Genomic DNA, 18,736 nt, shown 5'->3' with positions numbered 1-18,736 from the left:
CACTCGTACCCTTGTCTTCTTCTACCCTTTCTCTCAGCTGTGGGAACCTTCACCAATGACTTGGAGCTGAGAGGTAGAATTTAATGTAGAATACTAGGGTAAAAATGGTTCTGTTGAGGTCAACCTGTTGAGCACTATGCTGAGCCTTGGTAATACAGATGAATAAGAGACTGTTCTTTCTTTCTTTTTTTCTTTCTTTTTTAAAGAATTCAGTTTAGTAGAGGAAACTTAAAATTAAATGGTAACATTAGTGGAAGTGTATGTGCACTATACAGAAGTACCAGCCTAAGGAGGGGCCATCAGAGAAGGCTTGGTGGGTTTTGAAAGATGAATAGGAATTTTCTAGATAGCTAAAGGGCTTGTTTCTTTGTGAGGCCTGGGCTGTTGAAAAGACCTTTCATAGTGGTTAGTATTAGTTTTCGCTCCTGATGGACATGCTTTCAATTATGGAATAATGTGAAATAAGAGCCAAGAGAACAGCAAGCTGGTTTTGAGCTGCAGTGCCAAGCTTTCGGTTGGGATACCTGGACCCACATAATTTTTTAGTGGGAAAATGCTGCTGTCTTTTCACTTTGTTTCCTGTGCTTTGGAGCCCAGAGTGCTGACTCATTGGCAACTGATGAAGGCTGACCGATACTTTTCATCACTGAGTGATTTTGGTGACAGGTGTTGGTGTTTGAAGTTGTTTCCTCTTGTCTCAAATACCTGCCTTTAATCAACTGCATTAGAGCTTAAGTCAAGCTCACTTGGACTTAGGTGTTAACATCCATCTCTGATTCATTCATTGAACAAATAGTTATTGAGTGACTATATGTGCCAGCCCTGGGAATTCAGGGCTATATGTTATGATAAAAATTCCTGCCTTCATGGAGCTTACCTTCTAGGGTCCGCATGGTTATCTATCCTCAAGGGCAGATGTATCATGTAGTAGCCACCCTGCCAACTCAGCGACTTCTTGGCCTCTCTCCTCCCCACCCTTAGCTGGATTGATTTCTGAATCTTCACTTTTCCACCGGGTTCCTCCAGAGAATCTGCCTACTATTCAAGGCCTGCCACCACTTGGCTTCAGCCTCCTTCTCTAATTCATTCCCCCAGGCCTCTCCTATAGGAACTTTCAGTCTCTTTTCCTTCCACATCTGGTCATTGTTCTTGCTCTGGTCCTTACTGGAATTCCTTTCTTCCTGTTCATCACTCAGGTTGAACCATACCTCCTCAGGGCCCCTTTAGCTGCCTGGCTGTTGTACCACACTCCTAAATTCAGACCAGGCCTACCGCTGTTAACACTCAGTTGACCGGCACCACAGAGTGCACACTCTTATTACCTCTTCTTACTGTTGATCTTATTCACGTGTAGGTAAAGCCTCCTTTTCAGGTTTGCGGAATCCTCCCCGCTGCGATTTCTCATGGGATAGTTGACTCCTTTGAAACACTTGCTACATAGAAAAGGAAATCAAATGGCCAGAGGCCTAAAAGGGGGCCCTGCCTTCTCAACAGTGAGGAGCATGGGGCATTGCCAATTACCTGTGGTGATGACCTGTCTTTTCTCTTATCACAGATCTGGAGTTACCGAGCCTGTCTGCCCACTGTGTTTTACGGCAGAATGGCTCCAGGAACAGATGACGTGCACTGTTCAGTTCATTCTTCTCTGATTTTAATCTCCTACACCAAAAGCCTGTATCCATTTCACTTGAGATTCTTTCCTCGGGAAGTAATACTTATGTGTGGAGAATGCTTCATAAGTGTTGGATGAATGACCTAGTCTAGTTCTGGCACCTGCCAGGAGATGTAACTCGAGTTGTCCTTGCTGGTGTTGTTTAGAAGAGATGTGGGAGAGATTCCTTGAGTGTAGAGACAGAGGTTAGACTAGGCGAGGATGAAACTCTGTTCTCATCCTCAGTACTGTTGGCTTGTTATTTGGTTTTAGGTTTGCTGACACCAAGGGGCAATCCAACTCCTTTCTCTGAATAAAATTAATCTCATGTGAAATTCAGTAGCAAAACATATATCGTATTGTATTTATTAATAATCCTATATGTGGGACTTAGTTTTGTGTGTATTTCCATGGACCAGCCCAAGGAATCCCCCATTTCCCCATATTTGAGTAAATCCTGCAAGTGGAGAAAAGAGAAATATATGTACAGTGAACGAAGGTAATGTTTACACCTGTGATGCCTTTTATTCTCTTTTCTTCTTGGATTATTGCTTTAATTAGTTCCGTGAAATTCCAAGATGTTCTATCAAATTAAGAGCAAAAGCTAAACACCGCCAGCATCTGGGGGTGGGGGTGGGGGGGGTGGGAAGCATGCACAGAAGAATGAGAACATGCTAATTAATACAAGAGAAAGTGACACAAAAGGAATATCCCTGGGTCAGGAGTCAGGAAACCTGGCTTGGAGTTCTAGCACAGCCATTGCTGATCTCTAGTTTCCATTTTTCCAATCTGCAAAAGAATGGCAGGACCTAGGATGAATGTTTCTCATCTGTGATGAATGTGATCTTATCTGCCTACAAAATTCTGTGCCATTTGTTGCTCAGTAAAAGAGCCGAGTAGTATCATGGAAATAGCCTAGACGTTGGAATCAGACCGACCTTGGTTTAGGTCCCATCCCTTCCACTTAATTGCTAGGTGACCTTCAGCTGCTACAAATGATTATATAACTAATCTGGTCCTCATTTTTCTCACCTATAACATGGAAATAATATACCTCTTAAGCCTGTGAGAACAAGAATTAATGCATGTGGGCCCCTACGAGAGGTCTTGGCATACTATATTGATATTTCTCTGGAAATGGCCTTTGTATTCTTATTGTTTGCACTTGTAACTCCTTCCTCTCTTCTCCACCACCCTCCCCCCCCCCCCCCCCCATGGCTCTGATCCTTAGACATGCTCTCAATTAACATAGACATGTCCATAGGTCTTATTGTTTCCTCAGAAAAGGATCCCCAACTTCTTCAAAGTCCGGCCGGGCTCTGGAGGTTCTCTGGGTCCTGTTGACCCTAACTACCTGTTGGTTGTGTGGGTGCATTGGGGTCCTGTCATTGCCTTCTATGGTGGCAGTGACCTGCTGCTAGGCCTTCCATCTCAGATTGTCGGGAGCTTCACATCCTGACCAGACTTTGTTCTGAGCTCTGTAGAACACAGACTGCAAGATGGTCTCTGTTTTTTACTCTAGAACCTTCAGCCAGCCTTTTTCCTCTCTTTGGTGGGGGAGTGATCTGCAGTCATAGAGGACCCCATCAGAGTTTAAAAAATAACCTGGCTGCTCTGTTGTGGCTATGAGATTCACTATGTGGCTAGAGATTCATTTTCTCTAACTCTTTCCCCAGAATTATTTATGAGAACTGTATTAAAAATAGAGGGAATGAATTGGTCTAATGTGCGATTAAGAACCTGGGCTCTGAAACCCAAATGTTTGGGTTTTAGTTACTGTTCCATCAGTTATTAGTGCTGTGAACTCGGCAGATGCCCTGACCTCTTTGCCTCAGTTTGTTCATTTCCTCATCTGTAAAATGGTGATGATAATAGTATCTACTGCTTTGGGTTGTTACAGGGTTTGAGGAACTTTTTAGGTGCTCACCACAGAGCCTGGTCTGTGGCAGGAGCTCAGTCAGTTTTTGCTGCTGCTGATCTTAGAGGAGGAATGAGACAGGTAGAAGGTGACCTCTTAGGGACAGTTTGCTGGGGTTGGGGCAGCCTTTCTCTCTCCTTCACCATGTGTGAACAGCAAGGACAGGTGTTTTTAGCGACGCCAGGAGAAACTTTGTTTCTAAGACTCCAGTATCCCTCTATCCCATGGGGCCTCCAGGCTGTGTGTACTGTTACTCTAAAACCTCTTACCAAAAGGGAATTAATCAAGGAATACATTCCCATTTTAGTCAAGTTCTACCTTACAGCCCAGGCCACACTTTATATTTATGGTGTTTGGAGGGCTGGTTGAGAAGAAGAGGTTTGGCTAGATCCAAGCGAGGATTGCAAACCAGGAGCCCATAAACGGGCTTAAGAGTGTCTGCGAACTCCTAACATTGTTTGCACATTTTTGCGTTTGTGCATAGTTGAGTATTTCTAGGAAGATTTCTTTCATGGCTTTTATCATATTGTCAAAGGACTTACAGAAGGCCCTGTTGGGCAGAATGTCCCATCTTCTGAATTTTTCGGAGTGTCTCCTTTTAGTATTTTCAATTTGTTCATCCCTCCTCTGCATTTCCTGTAAAGGCAGCCATTTGCTGAGGATCTAACACATACTAATGAGGCCCCTGCTGTTCCTGACGCACTCATTGTTTGGTGTGGATTGGAGGGGTGTCACTGGCATGACCCTGCCACAAGGCACAGTCTGGTGCAGGCATGTTTGGAATGTAGAGGGAGCAGCAGCTGAAGTTCAAGGAAGTGACATTTCATCTGAGTCTTAATAGAGAAGAGGTGACAACATGGGGACAGGTATTGAGACCTGAGAGCAATTCCATAGGACTGTTGGCTGGGTGTCCCTGGAACATGCTAGAGGACAGTCTTTGAAGGCTGTTGGGAGCAGGTTGTGAAGAGCCCTGAACTCTGTGCCTAGGAGATTAGATTTGGACTTGGAGGCTTTGGGGAGCTACTGTTGCACATTCTTTTTAGATTACAATTTTTCTCTTTAGAATGCAACTCATTTCTCATAATCTCACTATCCTAAGAAAAGCATATTTTGGTTTATTTTTTTCCCCAGGTGCGTGTGTGTTTCAGAAGGCTCTGAAGTTAGGAGTGACATTGGAGTTGTGCTAGAAAGATCATTCTGGCCTCTAAGTAAGCGATAGCTTTGAAGGGGTTGCAAGAGGATAGAAAGGAGAGCTCATGGGCACATGGGACTTTCAGGAGGTAAAGCCAACAGAAGAGTGGTCAGGGTCAGAGGTTTTGGGAACGTGACTGGGTGATGCTGAAACAAATTCAGCAGTAGCCTCCCTTCTGTCTGTCCCACCTCTCCCTTTCCCTGCCAGGGCAGATAGGAGCTGTTCCACAGCCTTCCAGGTTTCCATGTGGCCAATTCCCTAGCCATGAGGCATAGGTCCTGGGAAGGGACCTCACAACAGGTGAGTGGGCCACAGACATCGTGCGAGTGTGCTGCTGGACAGAGAGGCCACCTCTTTTCAGTCTTTGAACCTCAGGGAACCTGTGAGGTGGGCATCAGTGCTCAGTGTTTGTGGAATGGATGCATCTGCCCCCCTCCCCCCACCCAGATTGCTAACTCAGGCAGCGGGAACTGCAATGGCAATAGTTCAGCTGCCTTAGCCTGTTGATCTTAGGTAAACAAGGGGTCTTTTGGCCCAGACTCTGCCTCCAGACCGATGAGTGTGCTCATTGTCCTAGAGAGTCAGCTCCTGAGGTGAAGAGTGCTGTTGTGGATAGGCATGCCAGTCCCTTCTCTGATGCGGGCAGTGACTTTCCCGTCTCCTGTCTGAGTCATTCCCATCACACACCTGTGGGCCTGTCCTCAAGTAAATCCTTTATCCTGTGGTGCTTTTTCCTAGCGAGAAGGGCTGGCTGGTAAAGAAGCCTTTGCACTCCCACTCTTACTTGGTATCTCTTGTCTGTGTTGGTTGTTGGGTTGGGATTATGGTTGTGATCTCAGAACACAGCAGGGTCCAGTCCTTGAAGGAGGCTTGAATTTGTGGCCTGTTTTGGGATGCTCAGTAGGATCCTATTTCAGCCAGCTAAGTTCCCCAATTCCTGACCTGCCAGAGTCCTGGACTTTACAAAGAGGGCAGTAGCATGACAAAGACCAGCCAGGGTGTTCGCACAGGGTCATCCAGTCTTACTTTCCATTTGGCTCAAAGGTGGAGGCTCTCATGGTCAGCTTTTAGTGCTGCCCTGTTACTGAGGTAGAGTTCCCGGTGGACCAGGAGGTAAGCTCATGCTTGTGGGTCTGGACCCAATCCTGAGCCCTGACTTGTGACTTCCAAGGACTCTGGGCAGGAGTGGGAGCCGGGGAGTGTTTTGTATTCCTGGCTTACATCTCTCTCTCTCTTTCTCTCTCTCTCTCTCTCTCTCTCTCTCTGTGTGTGTGTGTGTGTGTGTGTGTCTCTATGTGTCTCTCTCTAGTTTGTCCTGAAGAATTATGGAGAGAACCCAGAAGCCTATAATGAGGAACTGAAGAAACTGGAGTTGCTCAGACAGGTAGGAGGATAGTATTTTTATGCACATATGAACAGGATTGGTTTGATAGGGAGGTAAAGAAACCACCTGGAACTGTGTTCTTCTTCTAATTTAGTATTTTTCCCTCTGCAAAAGCAGCAAAATTAATGATAGAAAAGTTTGAAAATGTAAAAAGTAAAAAAAATGTAAAAAGTAAAAGATAAGCTTAAAAATCCTTCTCAGAAAGTTTTGCATATATATTTTATAATTTATACATATTTATATATAATTTATATACTTATATTTAAATGTGTATGTATGTTTATATACTATATATAATTATATAAATATATGTTAAATTATATAAATATGTATATGTGCGTGTGTATATATATCTACATATATGATTGACCTTTTAACAACATGGGTTTGAACTGTGTGGGTCCACTTATATGCATTTTTTTTTATAGTACAGTACTATAAATGTATTTTCCTTACGGTTTTTTTAAAGTTTATTTATTTTGAGAGAGCGCATGCTTGCGTGCAAGGGACTGGCAGAGAGTAAGGGAGAGAAGGGATCACAAGCAGTCTCCATGCTGTCAGCTCAGAGCCTGGCTTGGGGTTCGAACTCCCAAACTGTGAGATCATGACCTGAGCTGAAACCAAGAGTCCAATACTCAACCAACTAAGTCACCCAGATGCCCCTTCCTTGTGATTTCTTTAACACTTCCTATTCTCTAGTTTCATTGTAAGAGTACAGTGTATAATACATATAACGTACAAAATGTGTGTTAATTGACTATTATCAGTGAGGCTCTGGTCAACAGTAGGTTATTAGTAGTTAAGTTTTTGGAAAGTCAGAAATTATAGTGGATTTTTGACTGCATGGGAGTCAGTGCCCCTACCCAGTACCCCCCTCACTGTTTTAAGTGTCAACTGTGTATACTGTATAAAACCACAGTAGGATCATACACCACCCAAACTGCTTATGTAGTCTGCTTTTTTCACTTCATGTATTGTAGATTTGTTTCTGTATTGATGAAAGTAGAAGAGTAGTATTTTTAACGTCCTGTAATCATCACATTGCACTAGAATTTAATTAGTCTTGTCTCAGAGAACATTAGGTTATTTCAGTTTTCGGCATTGTGAATATAATCCCTGTCTGCATTCTTGGGCACATATGGGATTGTTTCTGTAGGAATTAGTGGGCAGATGGGATGTACTTGTTTTCATGTGCACCCCTAACTCTGATATACATGCCTACTCCTGCTGTTACTTTTCAGCTCTGGCGGTCTGGTAGTTGAAAAGGGTATTTAATTTTAATTTTCAGTTATTTCATTAATAGTAAGGTTTCACAGTTGTCAGTGTGTTTGTTGTATACCTTCTTTTAGAAATTGTCAGTGTCCTTTGCCATTTTTCTATTTTTTTTCATTTAAAAATTTTTTTAATATTTATTTATTTTTGAGAGAGAGAGAGAGTGTGCGAGCAGGGGAGGGGCAGAGAGAGAGGCAGACACAGAATCCGAAGCAGGCTCCAGGCTCTGAGCTGTCAGCACAGAGCCTGACATGGGGCTCAAACTCATGAAGTGTGAGATCATGACCTGAGCTGAAGTCGGCCACTTAACCTACTGAGCCATCCAGGTGCCCCTATTTTTCTATTCTATATAGGCATACCTTGTTTTGTTTTCTCTTTAAGACTTTTTTTTAAAAACGCTTATGTATTTATTTTGAGAGAGACACAGAGTGAGAATGGGGGAGGGACAGAGAGAGAGTGAGAGAGACAGAATCCCAAGCAGGCTATGCATTGACAGTGCAGAGCCGGATGCAGGGCTTGAACCCACAAACCAAGAGATCACGATCTGAGCCGAAACCAAGAATTGGAAGCCCAACCAACAGAGCCACCCAGGCGCCCCTAGGCATGCCTTGCATTGTGCTTTGCTTTATTGTGTGTTTTTTTTAAGATTTTGTTTTTAAGAATCTCGATAACCAACATGGGGGGCTAGAACCCACCACCCCAAGATCAAGAGTCCCATGCTCCACCAACTGAGTCAGCCAGGCACCCCACTGATCTGTGATCAGTGATTTTTGATGTTACTATTGTAATTGTTTTGCGTACTACAAACTCCATATGAGACTGAACTTAGTAAATGCTGGGTGTGTTCTTATTGCTCTACTAACTGGCTGTTCCCCTGTCTTTCTTTCCTTGGGTCTCCCTGTTCCTTGCGACACAACAATATTGATATTAGGCCAATTAATAACCTTAAAATAACATCTAAGTTTTCAAGTGAAAGGAAGAGCCACATGTCTCTCATTTTAAATCAAAAGCTAGAAATGATTAAGCCTAGGGAGGAAGGCATGTTGAAAGCCAAGACGGACTGAAAAGTTGAAAGGTAGGCCCCTTGCTCCAGTTAGCCAGGTAGCCAAGTGGTGAATGGAAAAGACAAGTTCTTGAAGCAAATTAAAAGTGCTCCTCCAGTGAACACGTGATTAATAACAGAACCACATCAGCCATTGCTGATGTGGAGAAAGTTTGAGTGGTCTGGATAGAAGATCAAACCAGCCACAACATTCCCTTCAGCCAAAGCCTAGTCCAGAGCAAAGTCCTTACTCTCTTCAATTCTGTGAAGGCTGAGAGAGGTGAAGAAGTAAAGTTTGAAACTAACACAGGCTGGTTCATGAGGTTTAAAGAAAGAAGCCATGTCCCTAACATAAAAATATAAGGTGAAGCAGCAAGTGCTGATGTAGCATCTGCAACAAGTGATCCAGAAAGTTTGGTTAAGATAATTCGTGAAGGCAGCCACACTAAACAGTGGATTTTCAATGGAGACAAAACTTAGCCTTCTGATGGAAGAAGATGCCATCTAGGACTTTGACAGCTAGAGAGGAGAAGTCAGTGTCTGACCTCAAAGCGTCAAAGAACAGGCTGACTCTCTTGTTACAGGCTAATGCAGCTGGTGACTGTAAGTTGAAGCCAGTGCTTATTTACCATTCTGAAAATCCTAGGGCCTTTAAGAATTATGCTAAACATACTCTGCCCGTGCAGTATAAATGGAACAACAAAGCCTGGATGGCAGCACATGTATTTACAATGTAGTTTACTGTATTTTAAGGCTCCTATTGAGACCTACTGCTCAGGAAAAAAAAAAAAAGATTCCTTTCAAGATATTACTGCTCATTGACAATGCACATGGTCACCCAAGAGCACCGATGGAAATGTACAAGATAAATGTTGTATTCGTGCTAACACAACATCTGTTCTGCAGCCCATGGATCAAAGAGTAATTGTGGCTTTCAAGCTTATTCTTTAAGAAATCCATTTCTTTTTTTTTTTTTTTTTTTAAGTGTTTACTTATTTTTGAAAGAGAACATGAGCAGGGGAAGGGCAGAGAGAGAGGGAGACACAGAATCCGAAGCAGGCTCCAGGCTCTGAGCTGTCCGCATAGAGCCTGATGTGGGGCTCAAACCCATGAACCGTGAGATCATGACTTGAGCTGAAGTTGGATGCTTAACCGACTGAGCTACCCAGTTGCCCCTCCTGTTTTTATTTTTTAATTTTTTAAATGTTTTTTTTTTTTAATTTTTGAGAGAGAAAGAGACAAGCATGAGCAGGGGAGGGGTAGAGAGAGAGAGGGAGACACAGAAGCTGAAGCAGGCTCCTGGCTCTGAGCTGTCAGCACAGAGCCCAATGCAGGGCTCAGACCCACCAACTGTGAGCTTATGACCTGAGCCAAAGTTGGACACTCAACCGACTGAGCCACCCAGGCGCCCCTTTAAGAAAGATATTTCTAAGGCTATAGCTGCATAGATAGTGATTCCTCTAATGGATCTGGGCGGAGTAAATTGAAAACCTTCTGGAAAGGGTTCACCATCCTAGATGCCATTAAGAACAGTCATGATTCATGGGAAGAAGTCAAAATGTCAACATTCATTGGAGTTTGGAAGAAGTGGATTCCAGCCCTCACAGATGACTTTGAGGGGTTCAAGACTTTAGTGGAGGAAGTAACCACAGGTGTGGTGAAAACAGCAAGAGAACTGGAAGTGGAGCCTGAAGATGGGACTGAAGTGCTGTGATCGCATGATCAAGCTTGAATGGATGAGGAGTTGCTTCTAATGGATGAGCAAAAAAAAGTTTCTTGAGCTGGAATATACTGGTGAAGATGCTGTGAAGATTGTTGAAATGACAACAAAGGATTTAGAGTATCATGTACGCTTAGTTGATAAAACAGCAGCGAGACTTGAGAAGATTGACTCCAGTTTTGAAAGAAGTCCTATTGTGGGTCAAATGTTCTCGAGTAGCATTACACGCTACAGAGAAATCGTTCTTGAAAGGAAGAACCAGTCAGTGCAGCAAACTTCATTGTTGTCTTGGTTAAGAAATTGCCACAGCCGCCCAGCCATCGGTGACCACCACCCTGATCGAGTCAGCACCATCAGTGTGGAGGCAGGACCATCCACCAGCAAAAAGGTTACAACTCACTGAAAGCTTAGATGATGGTTAGCATTATTTTAGCAATAAAGTGCTTTAAAAAAAATTTTTTTTTAACATTTATTCATTTTTTGAGAGGCAGAGTGAGACACAGTATGAACAGGGGTGGGGCAGAGAGAGAGGGAGACACAGAATCTGAAGCAGGCTCCAGGCTCTGAGCTGTCAGCACAGAGCCCGATGTGGGGCTTGAACTCACGAACTGTGAGATCGTGACCTGAGCTGAAGTCGAATGCTTCACTGACTGAGCCACCCAAGCGCCCCAATAAAGTGCTTTTAAATTAAGGTATGAACTTTTTAAAGATCTAATGCTACTGCACACTTAGTAGACTACAGTGTAGTATAAACATAACTTTTATATGCACTGGGAAACCAAAAAATTCATTTTGACCCACTCTATTGTTTTGGTCTGGATCTGAACCTGCAATATCTCTGATGTGTGCCTTTACCTTTCTTCTTACTACTTTATAAGACTTATTCACACATTAATGATATTGCTCCTTTATCTTCTATGATACAGATTTTTTTCAGTTCATTGTTTTTGTTTATTATGTTTTTAATGCACACTTCAGATTTTATATATAAATGTGTAAGGTCCATTCCATCCTTCCTTTTACCTGGCTTTGCTATGCACCCAGAAAAGCTTTGTCACCCATGTAAAATTGTGAGCAGTTACATATGTTCTGCTAGTACGTGTACTGGTTGATTTTTACTTAAGTCTTTATATGACATATATTTAAGTATATGATAGGTAAGGGGAAGCTTGTACTTTAACTTTTTCTCCATATGTTTTCTACTTGTTGGAAACACTCGTATACTGAATTCTTATATGTACTTTAGGTCTTTTCAGAATTTCCTGTTCTCTTCCACCATGTATCTGCCTGTGACAGGTCCACAGTATTTTAAGTATTGTATCTATTGTAGTTTTTCTATCTGCTAAGACTAATTCCTGGTGATAACTTTTCTTTTTCAAGTTTTCCAAGGCTATTGTCAAATGAGTATTTCTCAATGAACTTAGAATCTTTTTGTCAAGTTCTGCAGAATAGTGCTGGGAATTTTGTGAGCTCATACACCTTACAGGTTGATGAGATAGAATTAATATCTTTATGAGGTTGCTCTTCTCTGCATTTATTCATATATATTACACACACACACACACGTGGTGTGTGTGTGTGTGTGTGTGTGTGTGTATACATCTTTTTTTTTTTTCCTCCCCAGGCTTCTCAGTAAAATTTCCTTCATGTAGGTTTTTCACATGTCTTGTTGAGTTTATTTCCAGATTTTTTTTTGGTTGTTGTTGCTATTGAGTGTCCTTCCCCCTTCTATTATATATATTTTTCACCTGTTAAGAGTTGGTGTAGAGAAAAGGAACTGAGCAATTTAAGTTTATTTATTTATGTATTTGTAAGTAATCTTTACATCCAATGTGTACTCAGACTCAAGACCCTGAGATCGAGAATTGCACTCTCCTCAGACTGAGCCAGCCAGGTGCCCCTCCATTGCAGATCCTATCCATACATTTTTCGATTTGGTTAAAGTTTTACCAGTCCTTGCTAGTACTAATTTCTGAATAGCTGATATAGAGAATGTTGGTAGTCTATGGGAATGCAAGCTGGTGCAGCCACTCTGGAAAACAGTATGGAGGTTCCTCAAAAACTAAAAATAGAACCACCCTGTGACCCAGCAGTTGCACTACGAGGCATTTATCCAAGGGATATAGGTGTGCTGTTTCGAAGGGACACCTTCACCCCCATGTTTATAGCAGCACTATCAACAATAGCCAAAGTATGAAAAGAGCCCAAATGTCCATCGATGGATGAGTGGATAAAGAAGATGTGGTATGTATATACAATGGAGTATTACTCAGCAATCAAGAAGAATGAAATCTTGCCATTTGCAACTACGTGGATGGAACTGGAGGGTATTATGCTGAGTGAAATTAGTCAGAGAAAGACAAAAATCATATGACTTCACTCATATGAGGACTTTAAGGGACACAACAGATGAACATAAGGGAAGGGAAACCAAAATACTATAAAAACAGGGAGGGGGACAAAACAGAAGAGACTCATAAAAATGGAGAACAAACTGAGAGTTACTGGAGGGGTTGTGGGAGGGGGGATGGCTAAATGGGGAAGGGGCACTAAGGAATCTACTCCTGAAATCATTGTTGCACTATATGCTAACTAATTTGGATGTAAATTAAAAAACAAAAAAAATGTTGGTAGTCTAATTGAAAATACATCCAAAGTTAACAGGTCACTTGTGTACTAAAAAGTCACGAGTACTATTGGTTTATTGCAAGGATGACTGCTTAGATATGTGGCCGGTGATAGACCAGAAAATACTAACAGCTAAAGATTTCTACAGCACATATGTACATCTCTGAGACCCGAGCTCAGTCAAGCCAGTACAGACTTCAGACCTTCAGACTTCTAACAAAAATCCTAGGGGGAAACACATCTTAACAACAGAGCATAAAATGATTAGGAAGATAATATATAAAAATATATTATTTGTAATTTGTTAGAAACCTTATTACAAGGAACTTACCTGACTTTTAAAAATTTTTTTTCATTGTGGTAAAATACAGGTAATGTAAAATTTAACATCTTAAACATTGTTTTTTACCGCTTTATTGAGGTATCGTTTGTATACCATAAGATTTACTCAATTTAAATGTACAGTTCAATGAATTTTAGTAAATTTATGGAGTTATGCAGCTTTCATCACAGTCTAATTTTAGAACATTTGTGATATCCCCAAAAGAAACTTCTTGCCCACTTGTGGTCATTCCCTGTTCCTATTCCCAGTCCAGACAGCCACCAGTCTGCTTCCTGTCTGTGTAGACTTTCCTTTTCCAGAAATTTCTCAGAACTCCTTTAGCCTCAGTTTCTTTGTCCAAAAAATGGGTTTCCTGATGATCCTTACTTCATTTTATCATTGTGTGGATTAAGTGAGATAATCCAGTATCGGTCCAATGTCTGGTATTCAGTAAGCACTCAGTGAGTATTAGCTATCATTATTATTTTACCTAGCTATCTGCAATCCTTAGGGATTAAACCTGCCATGTTTTCTTAGATCTAAAATATTAAATCAGATTTACTCAACTGCCTTTTTTTTTTTTTAACTGAACTTTAAACTACTTTTATTTATTTTTTAAATTTACATCCAAGTTAGTTAGCATATGATTTCAGGAGCAGATTCTTTAATGCCTCTTACCCATTTAGCCCATCCCCCCTCCAGCAACCCTCTGTTTGTTCTCCATATTTAAGAGTCTTATGTTTTTGTCCTCCTTCCTGTTTTTATATTATTTTTGCTTCCCTTCCCTTATGTTCATCTGTTTTGTATCATAAAGTCCTCATATGAGTGAAGTCATATGATATTTGTCTTTCTCTAATTTTGTTTAGCGTAATACTCTCTAGTCCATCCATGTAGTTGCGAATGGCAAGATTTCATTCTTTTTGATTGTCAAGTAACACACCATTGTATATATATACATCACATCTTCTTTATCCATTGATGGACATTTGGCTCTTTCCATACTTTGGCTATTGTTGATAGTGCTGCTATAAACATGGGGGTGCATGTGTCCTTTCGAAACAGCACACCTGTATCCCTTGGATACATACCTAGTGCAATTGCTGGGCCATAGGGTAGTTCTATTTTTAATTTTTTGAGGAACCTCCATACTATGTTTCAGGGTGGCTGCACCAGTTTGCATTCCCATCAGCAGTGCAAAAGAGATCCTCTTTCTCTGCATCCTCGCCAACATCTGTTGTTGCCTGAGTTGTTAATGTTAGCCATTTCGGTACGCGTGAGGTGGTATCTCATTGTGGTTTTGATTTGTATTTCCCTGATGATGAGTGATGTTGAGCATCTTTTCATGTGTCAGTTGGCCATCTGGATGTCTTCTTTAGAGACGTGTCTATTCATGTGTTTTGCCCATTTCTTCACTGAATTATTTGTTACTTAGATGTTGAGTTTGATAAGTTCTTTACAGATTTTGGATACTAACCCTTTAGTTCATATGTCGTTTGCAAATATCTTTTCCCATTCCGTCAGGTGCCTTTTACTTTTGCTGATTGTTTCCTTTGCTGTGCAGAAGCTTTTTATTTTGATGAGTCCCACATCTTAAGCATTTTTTGTGTGTGCATCGTAACCATTTTTAAGTGTATAGCGTTGTTAAGTACGTTTACATTGTCATGCAACCAGAACTCTTTTCATCTTGTAAAACTGACACCTTGCACCCATTAAACAACAAATCCCCGTTCCTGCTTCCCACACCCTGGTAACTGCTGTTTCACTTTCTGTCTTTGTGAATTTGACTACTTTACTACTTGACATAAGTGGACTTACATAGTATTTATCTTTTTATAACTGGCTTATTTCACTTGGCAAAATATCCTCAAGGTTCCTCTGTGTTTTAGTGTGTTTCAGAATTTCCTTTTTTCAGGCTGAGTAATGTTTCATTGTATGTACATACCACATTTTGTTTATTCATTTATCCATTGATGGACACATGGGTTGCCTCCACCTTTAGCCTATTGTGAATAATGCCACCGTGGGTGTGAATGGGTTGTATGTGTAATGCTCATGTACAAATATCTGTTTGAGCCCCTGCCTTCAATTCTTTGAGTATATATCCAGAAATGGAATTGCTGGTTCATATGGTAATTCTATTTGTAATTTTTAGAGGAACCTCCATACTGTTTTCCACGGCAGCTGCACCTTTATATTTCCACCAACAGTGTACAAGGGTTCCAGTTTCTCCATATCCTTGCCAGCATGCATTATTTTCCATCTTTTTTATAGTAGTCATCTTGAGGAATGTGAGATGGTGTGTAGTTTTGATTTTGCATTTCCCTAATGATCAGTGTTGTTTAGTATCTTTTCATGTATTGTGTATCTGCTTTGGAGAAATGTCTGTTCAGGTCCTTTGCCCATTTTTGAACAGAGTTTCTGTTGTTATGTTGTAGTTCTTTATATGTTCTGGGTATTAACTCCTTATCAGATACATGACTTGCCAATATTTTCTCCTATTCCATGGGTTGCCTTTTCACTCTGTTGATGTGTCCTTTGATAGTCAGAAGTTTTACATTTTGATGTAGTCCTGTTTATCTGTTTTTTCTTTTGTTTCCTGTGCTTTTGGAGTTCTACTCAAGAAATCATTGTCAGATCCAATGTCACAAAGATGTCCTTCCTTTGTTTCTTCTCCTTTGTTTCTTCTAAGAGTTTTATAGCTTCAGCTCTTAAATTTAGGTCTTCGATCCATTTTGAGTTTATTTTTGTAAATGGTATAAGGTAAGGGTCCAACTTCATTCTTTTGCATGTGGATTATAGTTTTCCCAGCACCGTTTGCTCAAAAGGCTGTCCCCCGTTGAATGGTCTTGGCACCCTTGTCAAAAATCATGTGACCCCATGTATTAGTTTACTATGGCTGCCATAATAAAGTACCACAGACTGTGGCTTAAATAACAGAAATTTAGTTTCTCACAGTTCTAGATGCTGGAAGTCTGAGATCAAGGTGTTGATAGGGTTGATTTCTTCTGAGGCCTCTCTCTTGAGCTTGTGGATGGCCATTTTCTCGCTGTATCTTCACATAGTTGTCCTTCTGTGCATGTCTGTGTCCTAATCTCTTCCTATAAGGACAACAGTCCTATTGGACTAGTGCCCATTTGTATAATTTCAGTTTACTTTACCTCTTTTAAGGCTTTATCTCTAAATACAGTCACATTCTGAGATGAGGGGGGTAGGACTTCAACATATCAATTGGGGGCAGTACATTTCAGCTCATAACATCATATATGCAAGGGTTTATTTCTGGGTTCTTTCCTCTCTTTCATTGGTGTATATGTCTCTTTATGCCAGTATCACATTGTTTCAATTATTGTAGCTTTGTAATAAGTTTCGAAATTAGCAGTTGTGAGGCCCCCCCCCCCCCCCCCCGGGGTGACTCTCAGTTGGTTGATTGTCCGACTTTGGCTCAGGTTCTGATGTCATGGTTTATGAGTTCAAGCCCCGCATCGGGCTCTCTGCTGTCAGCCTGGAAGCCCACTTCAGATCTTCTGTCCCCCTTTCTCTTTGCCCCTCCCCCACTGGCACGCCCGCACACACGTGCTCTCTCACACAAAAATAAAACATTAAAAAAAAAGGTTTTTTTAAATTAATTGTGAAATCTTTAGCTTTGTTCTTCTTTTTCAAGATTGTTTTGGCTCTTTGGAGTCCCTTGAGATTCCATATGAATTTTAGAATGGATTTTTCTCTTTCTGCAAAAAATGCCATTGGGATTCTGATAAGGATTTCACTGAATCCCTAAAGATCAAAAATCCAAAAAAGTAGATCATTTTGGGGGAGGTTTGCCACCTTAGTATTAAATTTTTTTAATACATGAATATGGATATCTATCCATTTATTTATGTCTTTAATTTTAAAGTTTTTGTCAAAATTTTGTAGTCTTTTGCGTTCTTGGTTAAGTTTACTTCTGTGTAATTCTTTTTGATGCTATCGTAAATGGAATTTTTTTTAAATTTCTCATTTTCTAACTGTGCATTGTGATTATATACAAACAAATGAATTTTGTGTACTGATTTTTTTATTCTGCAATTTTGCTGAATTTATTTCTAACAGGCTTTTTATGAACTCTTTAGGGCTTTCTATATATAAAATCATGTCTGTATACAGAGATAATTTTTGCTTCCTCCTTTTTAATTTAGATGCCTCTTATTTCTTTTTCTTGCCTGATTGCTCTGGCAATCCAGTATGATGTTAAATAGAAGTTGTACAAGTGGGAAGCCTGTCTTATTCCTAGTCATAGAGGAAGAGCTTTCAGGCTTTTACCAGTTTGATATGATGTTAGTTAAGAGTTTTTCACATATGGCCTTTATTATGTTGAAATAGAGGAACTTAACTGATTTTTGTAGAAGGTGACACTGTTCTTAGGAAATTTGTCCAAAAAGTGAAATATCTCGCTACTCTGTTTCAAAGAAGTTAAAAACAACTTTTCCTATCTGAATAACAAAAAGTTGAAATAAAAATTTTACTTACAATTTCAAAGTGTAGGAGATTGTATCTTTCTCCCAAAGCAGGGATAATTGGTTTTTTTTTTTTTTTTCTTGTTTTATTTTAGAGAGAGAGCACATGAGCATGTGCCAGTAGGAGGGTGCAGAGAGAAAGAGAATCTTACTCAGGCCCCACAGCCAGTGTGGAGCCAAATGTGCTACTTGATCCCATGACCCTGGGATCATGACCTGAGCCAAAATAAAGTCAGACGCTCAACTGACTAAGCCACCCTGGTGCCCCAATTGCTATGTTTATATATACTAAAGAGGTAAACTACTGTGTATAAATTGAATTTTTTCCTTTTTTTGAAATATATTAGTCTCTTATGTAGAAAACAAAAAGTGGAGTCACACACATCTTTGTTAAAATAATTTTAGCTTTTATAATTGCCCACGTATGTACATTTACTGTGATCTTTATTTCTTCATGTGGCTTCAGGTTACTATCAAGTGTCCTTTTGTTTTAGCAGTTCTTGCCGGGTAGATCCGGTGGTAGTGAATTTGTTCAGCTTTTGTTTATCTGGGAATGTCCTAATGTCTCCTCAGTTTTGAAGGACAGTTTTGCTGGATATAGGATTTTTGTTTGCAGGGTTTTTTTCTTTTTCTTTTTCTTTTTTTAAAGTAGGGCTCCATGTCCAGTGTGGAGCCCAGTGCAGGGCTTGAACTTAGATCAAGACCTGAGATCAAGACCTGAGCTGAGGTCGAGTTGGATGCTTAACTGACTGAGCCACTCAGGCGCCTTAGCAGGCGTTTTTCTTTCAGTTCTTTGAATGTATGGATCTACTGCCTCTGGTCTCCAGAGTTCCAGGCGAGAGATCTGAGAATCTCTTTGAGGATCCCCTGTATGTGATGAGTCGCTTCTCTCTCGCTGCTTTCCAGATTCTCCGTGTCTTTGGCTTTTGACAGTTGACTACAGCGTCTTGTGTGGGTCTTTTGAGTTCATCCTACTTTGAGTTTTTTAAGTTTCATGTCTTTCACCTTAGGAGTTTTAGGCCATTATTTCTTCAAATGTTTTCTCTGTCCCTTTCTTTCTTCTTTTTCTGGGATTTCTACAGTGCTTTTGTTGGTCTGCTTGAAGATGTCTTCACAG

At 40.7% G+C, this 18,736-nt stretch overlaps 1 protein-coding gene across 2 annotated transcripts in view; it reads left to right on the top strand.

The window, feature by feature from the left end:
• Nucleotides 1-18,736, top strand: part of PTPN23 (protein tyrosine phosphatase non-receptor type 23) — a 35,026-nt gene that overhangs the window by 2,487 nt on the left and 13,803 nt on the right. The window contains exon 2 of one of the 2 annotated variants that reach the window (XM_027038575.2): nucleotides 6,071-6,145. The exons of the other annotated variant lie outside the window; for it this stretch is intronic. Coding sequence (XP_026894376.1) covers nucleotides 6,071-6,145 — 75 coding nt within the window. The remainder of the gene's footprint in view (nucleotides 1-6,070; nucleotides 6,146-18,736) is intronic. 2 annotated transcript variants of the gene reach the window in all.

Source organism: Acinonyx jubatus, chromosome A2 (genome assembly GCF_027475565.1).
Source record: "Acinonyx jubatus isolate Ajub_Pintada_27869175 chromosome A2, VMU_Ajub_asm_v1.0, whole genome shotgun sequence".
Classification (NCBI taxonomy): Eukaryota; Metazoa; Chordata; class Mammalia; order Carnivora; family Felidae; genus Acinonyx; species Acinonyx jubatus.
The sequence above is the reverse complement of the archived record's forward strand: the minus strand, read 5'-3'. Positions and strand labels throughout refer to the sequence as shown.